General features: G+C 43.9%; 1 protein-coding gene across 1 annotated transcript in view; it reads right to left on the bottom strand.

Moving 5' to 3' along the window:
• FAT4 (FAT atypical cadherin 4) overlaps positions 1 to 9468 on the bottom strand; it is a 151002-nt gene that overhangs the window by 10106 nt on the left and 131428 nt on the right. The window contains exons 15-18 of the mRNA XM_025050924.1: positions 9106 to 9230; positions 7301 to 7518; positions 2912 to 3173; positions 7 to 862 (exon numbers count right to left, since the gene is read on the bottom strand). Of these exons, the coding sequence (XP_024906692.1) occupies positions 7 to 862; positions 2912 to 3173; positions 7301 to 7518; positions 9106 to 9230 (1461 nt within the window). The remainder of the gene's footprint in view (positions 1 to 6; positions 863 to 2911; positions 3174 to 7300; positions 7519 to 9105; positions 9231 to 9468) is intronic.

Raw genomic sequence — 9468 nt, 5'->3', positions numbered from 1 at the left:
TTGGGCGTGTGGCTGCGGAACTGCTTGTAGTGCTGGATGATGTCGGCGTCCGACGGCGCGATGCTGCTGGCGTTGTCGATGTCGTAGTGCTCCGGCTCCTGCTCCGGGGCCGCCAGCGGCGCGCTGGGCACGGCCTCGGGGCCGCGCGGCAGGTCGGCCTCGTCGTAGATCAGGTACGGGTTCTCCCGCTCGATGATGTCCGGCTTCGGGTTGCCCTCCGGCTGCTTCCTCACCGTCAGGTCGTCGGCGAACGGCGGCAGGTGGTCCGGGTCGTCGAAGGCGACGTTCTCGCTGCCCTTCTTCTTCTTCTCCTTCGGCTTCTTGGCCTCCTTGGGGCCCGCGGCCTTCTTGCCCCGGCACTGGTTACAGAGGATCAGGCTCAGGACCAGCAGCGCCAGGACGGTGGCGCAGCTGCCCACGATGGCGGGCACGGCCCACAGCGGCAGCGACAGCTCCTCGGGGCCCTGGCTCGGGACGCACACGTGCCCGCCGGGGCTGCCAGCTTTGCACACCCTCCCCTGGGGGCAGAGGACGCCGAGACAGGCCACCACCGTCTCGCAGGTCCGGCCCGTGTGCGACTCCGGGCAGCTGCACGCGAAGCCGGAGTGCAGGCCGGGCTCGCAGCTGCCCCCGTTCTGGCAGGGGCGCGACGCGCAGTCCCCCGGCGGCACGCACTTGTACGCGTGCCACTGGTTGACACACAGCAGGTCGCCCCAGCACGGGTTGCTGGCGCAGATGTTGGGGCCGCGGCATCCGGTCTTCACCGACGGGTCGGTCTTGGAGATGGAGGCCAGGCTGTGCCTCCCGCTGAAGGGCAGGCTCTGCCCGCCGTACAGCACGGACGCGATGCAGCCGTCGAAACCTGCGGGGCAGAGGGGCAGAGAGGCAGAGAGGCGTCTTACTCAACTTCCCCTTTGTTTCCGTCTGTTTAGTCGATATTGCAAGAATTGCATGTAGAAATAAATTTTAAAAAATACAGAGGAAAAAAATAAAATAGGCCCATAGCTTCAGTCACTAAACCATGCCTTGGACCATGCCTTCTCACTGGACTTACCCCCAGGGACTCGAAAGTCGATTTTTAGGGAGCAAAAGAAAACCTTGGCTCTTACAGCGGTTTGCAGGTCTCACAGTATAACTGTGGCAGTGACATTGCATGAGGTGGGCACGGCAGGGCTCAGGGAAAAAGATCTAAAATGGCTCCTTCCTTACAGGGTGATGATGATGATTTTAAAGCTGAGAAACACTTTATGAGACGTGATGTGCCAGCGTCGCTAATGCTCGGGTCCCAGAGCCCAAGAATGGACCGTGACACTAACCACAAAGCATGATTTACGCGGGCTTGCTTTCCGAAACTCCCAAAGAACTGTCGTCCCCATTCTAAAGTAAGCTAAATACGCACGGACTTGACCTGGACTTTAACTTCTGCGCCCTGTGCCCTAACTCCATCACCCTCCCACGCATTTTTCAGTTTTACTGCCGCGTTGTTCCATTCTAGTGACCTCCCCGTCCCCGATCCACATTTCCTCATGAGCTGTGACACCTCCTGGCTTTGTCTGTGTGACGCAGGCTCCTTCCTTTCTCATTCTCCTCTAAGCCAGCACTAACTCAGCTACCCAAGATGGGGCCCTAGGCTTTTCCCAGGCTACACCCTGGGGTTAGGGTGTCGGATCCATGCTCGGGGCTTCGGTTCCCTGTCGGGCAGTGATCCCTCTGAGCAGCGATGCCTCCGAGCATGTTTCCAGCTGAAGTCCACTCCCGATTCTGCCCCATCTGCGCAAAGGTCTTACTCCAAGGTGTCCCACACCCTAAAATGTCGCAAACCCAAATCGCGCTGTCTCCCAAAGGATGCTGCTTTTTGCACTGTTCTGCAGTTTCCTTTCTCGGTGGCGCTACCCTCGTCCTAGCTGAAAAGTCAGAAACCTCCCTGAATTTTACCAAAATCGCCAACAGTTTGGTTGAGTTTAATTTTTAAAATACTTCTTCCCTATAAAGTTCTTTACATCTCCTCTGCCACCGCACTAGCCAAAACTCACACAGGGTCACTGCAGGGTCTTCCCAGCTAATTCACGCACGTCCACTCCCGTCCTCCTGCAAGGCGTTCTCCGTGCTGGAGCCTGTAGGAGCTTCGCTATTACAGTGTGTCTCATCTGGACACTCCTGTGACTAATTCGTTTTGTTTTTTTGGGAACTTCCCATTGTTCTGAGAATAGGACCAAACCTACAGCCGGTGTGGACGGCCCTGCTTCATTCCCCAACTCCGTCCTTCACCTGCGACATCAGCTTCCCATGTGCTGGGTTCTGCGATCCTGACATAATCCACCTTTTTGGGTTTTTTTAGTTCCTATCAATATAAATTAATTTTTCATCTTCTCTCATCCTTATCTCTTATCTTCATAGTTCAGATTTAACAACAGATGTCCATTTTTCCTGGAAAGTTTCTCTTTCTCCTTTTCTGAGCGGTCTCCTAGAATTCTATATTCTTCCTTCACATCATTAATCATAGCGCAAAATAATAGATTTACTTGGCTACTGATGTGATTAACGTTTGTCTCCCTTATGGGCTGTACGTTCTATGAGGAGAGGGGCTACTCAGCCGGCTGTTGCGCTCCCAGTGCCCAGGACGGGGCTCGGTCACACCTGCTGTGTGAAAGCACAAACGAGTAGGTGAATCAATGCACACGCTGATGCTTGGTGGACAAGGAAAGCATCGAACCGCCATGATCCGAATTAACGCAGCTGGCAGAACAAATGCAGGAGGTGAAAGGAAGCGATGGCCGGTAATTCCTCCCGAGCTTTCTAAGGAGGGCGATGCTGGTCTTCCAACGGCCATGAGAGAGATCATCAGAGACCCAGCTACCTTTAGATGACCACTTTTACCTTCCCTTGGCGACTGCCGAACACAAGCACTTACCTGTTTGAGCATCTCGATGCGCTTGGTTGGGCGGAATTCCTCCAAGGGATATAGTGAGCACCTCGAGGCCACCAAAATCTTGAGTAGGGTGGACGATGTCTCTGTTATAGATTCTGTCGATGGACAGTACTGTGGCTGTTCCATTTTTTCCGATTAGAACAGCATGCCAGTGGCCATCTGCAACATACACTTCAGGAATGTTTCTTTCCACCTTCCCAGCAATTCCTGCATCTGATGTAAAATGGACTTTGCCATTCTTAATCTACAAACATAGTGAAATAATGAGGAATTAAACCACACCATGCTGGAATAAAAGATTTTTAAAAATTAAATAAAACCTTAACATATTGATCAATTTAAAGTACGCAGAATAGCTAAAGAGAATATATTTATCCATCTGCCTCTATGATTTTAGGGATTATTTCAAACATAATAGTTTCAGTAATTCCCAAGGTGTTACACCTAATTTTTCAAGATGCAGAGAATTATTTTCTAGAACACAACTAAGATAATAATGGAATGAATACCCATTTTAAGATAAGTACAAGTTTTTTGTGATTTCCTATTATTTAATGGCAATGGCAAGTCTAAAAAGTTTAGTCAGTTTAATTAATGGCCCACAGTGATCAAAAATGTTAAAACTGCCAGCTTAAAAAAAAAAAAACAATGCTTAGCTAAAAATGAAGCAAAGTTGGAAAAATAAAGACAAAAGTAAATTGTTTTATTTGTCACTTACTACACACTAGAATTTTAGAAAAAATCTTGCCTATCATTCATGTCATTTATTGAGGTAAAAACTCTGATGAATAAAGGGAGAGTTGTTAATAACGAGGTGTCTGGCCAAGTCCTCACTTCGGCTCACTGCCCCGGGTCATCGAAGGGGCACTTGGTGTCTGTTACCTCGCCCAGTGGGATGAACTCCTACTCCAGTCTCCAGCTACCCAGCTTCCCGTATTCTGAGGAGATGCCTTAGAATATAAAATAATTTATGAGGCAGGATGAACATTTGGGTCAGGGAGGGTAATCCCGTCCAACTACCAGACAGAGCTGGTGCCACGGCAGGGGGGCGAAGGGATGGGTCCCTTTTTTTTCCTTCCTCAGATCAAATGCTATTTCTATATGCAACAAACACATCTGGTAAAACTAAAGATCAGATCTTTTTTACTGTGGAAAATATGCCTAACACATTTACATATGTTCTTCATATTGTGATATTTTATTAAAGCGATGTCTCTGGATAATAATATATTTCAGTATCAAACTCAGAGGGCGGGGGGAAGAAAGCTGTAGTTAAATGACAACAACATTTCGTCGAATGGGCAACATCTCATGGCACAGTGAAAACAGCAACTCTTCTTTGGTTATAGGCAGGTTCTTCTGGGAAAGAAGCCTTAGGGAGGGACTTCTCCCAGCTCTGCGTTCCCCTCCTACCTGGTCACAGCCCGTCACCCTTTCATCCGCACAATGCTGATGAGAGAGCTTGTAGAATACACCATAGACAGGACTGATGAGAACGTAAGTTCCCACGGTAACACTTTAAACGTTCTCCTTTTCCTCAGCGATGCTCTACTGGACGCCCGTATTCTTCCTCACTTTCAAAACCCCATGCTCGTGTTTTGGTTTGCTTTATTTATTTGTTCATTTATTTATTTTTTTCATTCTATAGCGATCTGAAGCCCTCATCCCAACCCTGTACAACATACCCAGCCTCACTTAAAAACAAAACCAACCAACCAACCGGAAAACTCAGCACCCAAAACAATAGAATTGATTGGGAGCAGCGAGTCCATCGTCTATTATACAGAACTTGTCATCTTCATAGTTCAGATCACAATATGCCACAAAAGAAGAGACGTGCGGAAGGCTTTACCTGTGGCGTCGGCCCACGAGCACGCGAGCGCGCATCCCTCTTGCTTTCCTGTCTGAAATTCCTCTCCTTGATTTCTTATCTGAACAGACCCTCTCCATTCTGGACATGCTCATCTCTCCTCACACTGCTGTCGCTGCCCACTGCTGACCCTCTCTCCTAGAACCATATAGAACCCCGTCTACTCACCCTTTCATTTTCACAATGTGTGTGTGTGTGTGTGTGTGTGTGCGCGCGAGGAGGGGCGGGGGAGAAAAAGTTGACTGATTCAGAGTATGTTAAAAAAAAAAAAAGAAAGAAAAAAAAGAAACTGTCAGAAAGTGAGCCAAAAGGAAGAAAGAGGGAAAGCAGGACCCCTGGTCACTGATGAGCCGGCTGGTAAGGGACAGCGTGTTTGAGCCAGCTTCCCAGCCCGCAGAAGCGGACCGCGTTCCTGTCATCCAAGTAACTTGCCTGCTCACAACGGCCACTCTCTTCCTTTACTGTCCGTTTAGTTCGCCTTATTCACTGCGTTTGGTCTTTTTTTTTTTTTTTAATCTACTTACTTTACCTGCCAAGCCCCTTGATCTCTGAAAAGCTACTTTTCGAAATTTCATACAAAAGAAAGAAATGTGCATGTTGGTCTGCATTAGTCATTACTTTTATTCATTAGCATTTACTTTTCTAAGTGTTTGCTACCAACGTTAACAAAATCAGAAGTTGAATGCTGCCACGCTGTTGGAAATGCAGGAACTTACGGCGACAAAAATGGATCCTGACATTCATCTTCTTCCTTAAGGAAGGAAAAATTCTGTCTCTGATTTCTTCAACCACATTGCATTTTGTATCTCTTGGCTTACAGAAATACTGTCCAGAAATATTTCATATGTCATTTAAATGGCACGAGGACTTGGAAGCAGCCTAACAGACACTGCACAGACCTCACTGTCAGAGCCTCTCAATGCGTATAAAATATGTTCCTTGTAGACAATGAAGGTCTACTTCTCTCTTTATGCCTTTATTTTCTTGGCTTCTAAGACACTTTTTGATGAGAATTATAAACACCGACTAATAACAGTATACGACGGTTTATGTGCTGTCTTTGCAGCTGCTTTACTAACTCTGGAACGGGGCCCTCTGCTTCCACAGTGGAGCTACAGTCATAAGCCGACGATGCTCTCCAGCACTGGGCTCAGGCAGCGTTTCCCAAGCTGAGCACTACTCGCATTGTGGACTGTAACTCCCTTTCCGCGGGTGCTTCTGCTGTGCACCGCAGGGTGGTTAGCGACAGACCTGTAGGGACCGGTGGTCCCTCCCTCCACACCGAGCCCTGACAATAAAACAATGTCTCCAGACATTGCCAAATGTCCTGGCAGGGTAAAGTCACCCCCAGTTGGAGGTTATAATATGAGAATTTTAAAAAGATTTTTTTTTACTACTTATTAAAGATAAGGACATGAAATACAACCAGAGTTGGCTTAGATAGAGAGAAATTTTGAGAATAAGCAGGCTGAAGTTTAGAGGTGAACATCTGTTTTTATTTTTAGTATTAGAAGCGAATTAAATCTAGCAATTTTCTATGTATATTACATTTTTCTTTATTAACTAAAGTGTTAGTAATTGTGAAAGTATTGACTTATAGGCAAAAAAAATAAGGAAATCTAGATTTGTTTTCTTAAGAATTTACCGAAATTTGTATAAAATGATGAGTTGAATTATAATATACAAAATAATATTGAAAGCAGTCAGTATAAAGAAAGAAAATGATGATCTAAGAGCTGAGGTCTTATTTGTTGGAAAGAAAGCCAAATAATAGTCTTAGAAATTAAAAAGCTATTAAGAACTAATGAAAAATGTGGATCTAATGAAATTATTCACTAGTTTAGCATCTCGTGTACGGTCAAGAAAAAAAATTATGTAAAGCCTAATGATAAACCAATCCATTGTTCTCATGAGCTATGATGTTTAAAAATTATGTATTTAGAAATTATTTGGAGAATTTAGCTGTAATTTTACCTACAATAATTCCAAAGATACTTAATTTCACAGTGTTTACCTGTGATAGTTAAGACCATTGTGCTCCAAACTAAATAAAGCCAGATAATTTCAAAATGTTTTTCCTTATTTTAGTCCTGCCAGTTAATATATACGCGGTGTTTGAAATAATTCTTGGAGAAAATGTTTTTTCCATTTCGAAGACACATTATATTTTTGTTTTACTTTGTTTAAAAGTAGGGGGACGAGCAATATAAGTTTTTATCAGACAAAATGGATCACGACAAATTCTTTCTATGCTGGCCTACCTAGCTGTGGTCTAAACCAAGAAAAAAAAGTGTTTAGAAACCAAACCATTCAGACCTTGTTCGTCTGGCCAATGCCCGGGAAATAGTTAGGATGAGATGATATTGGAATCGTGCCCAGCATTAGTCGGAACTCAAATGGATTGTAAAACACACGGGGAGAAGCTGGGGGAGGAGCGATTCGGACCGTGACGCAGCAGGCGGTCTGGCCGAATGACGTCACCGCGCACTTGGATAGCTCACCTTCACAGTAGTGTAATTGCTGCTTTCTTGGATATGGATTAAAACGCCGTTCTCGCTTCTCGTCCTGAATTTTACTTCCAGACTGTTCACGCCAAAAGGCTCCGACGTGGCCCCTCGTATGCTCTGCCTTAGCAAATACTCCCGCTTCTCATTCTGGCTCATGTGGTAGTCCAGGCGCCCTTGGCCTTCCAGCGACAAGGCAGTGTCAGGGGTGATGGCTGCAAGCCGACCCGGGAGGGGGGAGGGAAACGCATCCGTTATTCCTTAAAGTGTCCACAGGTGACAAACAGTATAAAAAGAGACCTTAAAACTACTGAGGTTTTGCAAATAATGTCCCCCAATCCTCCTCTTGAAAAACAAATTTCCACTTGTGAATTACTGTATGAGTTGATTTCAAATACTTAAATCCATATCAGAACCGTAAACTCTAAAACATTTAAAAACGGGCATTAATCATTTGGGAAACAGTCATTAAATATCTGGTACTTGATATAAAATATGAATACCTGAAAAGACAGCCACCTTTAAAATGTCTGGAAGCAGTATTTGTTTATGATTTTCACTGTTTCCAAAATTCATAAATGAATGCTTTCATAGTTAAAATTATTTCTAATCTTTAAAGTCTAGCGCATTAGAAATTTGAAAAAGTGAACAATCTAATATTTGTAACTAACTTTATGATTAGTAATAATCATGTACAATTTAATTCATCATCACATATGATTACAATTGATCATAACGCGATAAAATGTCCACACTACTGAAGTACGGAAGTTTGCTGTAGCAAACTACCTAAAGAAGAGACACAAAGAAATGAGCTCAAGAGAGCGTCAGCACCAGATGGCACACTTTGAAAAGGAAAATTTTATTGTATGTGAATCGTACCTGTTTTCTTTAAAGACATTTCTCAAGCCAATGAGTCATTTCATATTCCAGGTGTAACTGTTACTTTAAAAAAAAAAATCATACGACAAGGTGCTTTTCCCGTTTTGATTTTATCCTAAACACAATTCTACCTCTGCTCCTAACGTCTTTCTTGGTAAAGTGTATCCTTAATTTAATCATGAGTTTATTCATTCTCATGTTATAATAGAATCAAATGCCTCTTTCGAAAGTAGTCAGTTAAGTGCAGTGATTTAAGGAGTAACCGCTTATTTGAAAGTGAAGCAATTTTTATCACAGAGACCCCATTAGGGTTAGGTAGTTGAATATACAGCTTGAAATTAGAGAACACCATGCTCTAATGAAGGCTCAGACACCATTAGTGCCTTATTAACAACAACATCAGGGTTTATAAACAAGTAACCAATAAAAGAATTTAAAAAGTAACATCCAAAACCAATTCTGTTAATTGCAAATTAAGATTCAAGTACCATCTTAAATGTAAAAGATTATAATTCAATTGTATAATGTTTTGAGCTCCATACTCAGTAATTTATTATTTATACTTCTCTAACAAATACAAAATATTCACCAGAGAAGGAACCTCTAAATGTAGATAATATTAAGCCAAAGCCTGAATATAGCCCCTGGCCTTGTAAACTGCCTAGTATGCCTATAGGTAAACCAAAAATAAATGATATATTTATATAGTGGAAATCAATGATTTATTTAGTAAATAATTCTAACAGGGTGTCACTCTTCCCCAGGTTAAAAAATGAATTTAAAAATGTCACTATATTTTCCAATTATTGTCTATTTGATATTTTCAGTGAAAACATAATTCAATTACATATTTAGGTGCATATATTTATACTTTTCACGGTTAATATAGCTTCCAGTGGAAGATGAAACGGCTTGCATACATTTTTCGCAGTATTTCCCAGTCAGTCCTTCTTTGCAGTGACACTGCTGCCATGACCAGTGGTCTGTACACGTGCCACCGTGCTGGCAGGGGCTGCGGGTGCAAGCGCCTTCTAGTCTAGGGCACCTAAAATAAAATCACAGCAAAGACTCATAAAGCACAAAAAAAGGTGTGGGGGGAATTTGTTAAATATAAATGCTTATTAGCCCGTTTAGTTTCTGCAAATTGGTTAGTCTAAATGTTTAGCTGAGCAGGTGGGTCACTGAATCACCACTGCCTGAGGGAGGGCCATCGTGGAAGGGGGGCCAGGGGTTCGGTTTTAGACTCGGGTTTGCGGTATTTGTCAGGAGTACACACGGGACCG

The sequence above is a fragment of the Pteropus alecto genome, unplaced genomic scaffold (genome assembly GCF_000325575.1).
Source record: "Pteropus alecto unplaced genomic scaffold, ASM32557v1 scaffold17, whole genome shotgun sequence".
In the NCBI taxonomy this organism is placed as follows: Eukaryota; Metazoa; Chordata; class Mammalia; order Chiroptera; family Pteropodidae; genus Pteropus; species Pteropus alecto.
This window is presented reverse-complemented; position numbering and strand designations above follow the sequence as displayed.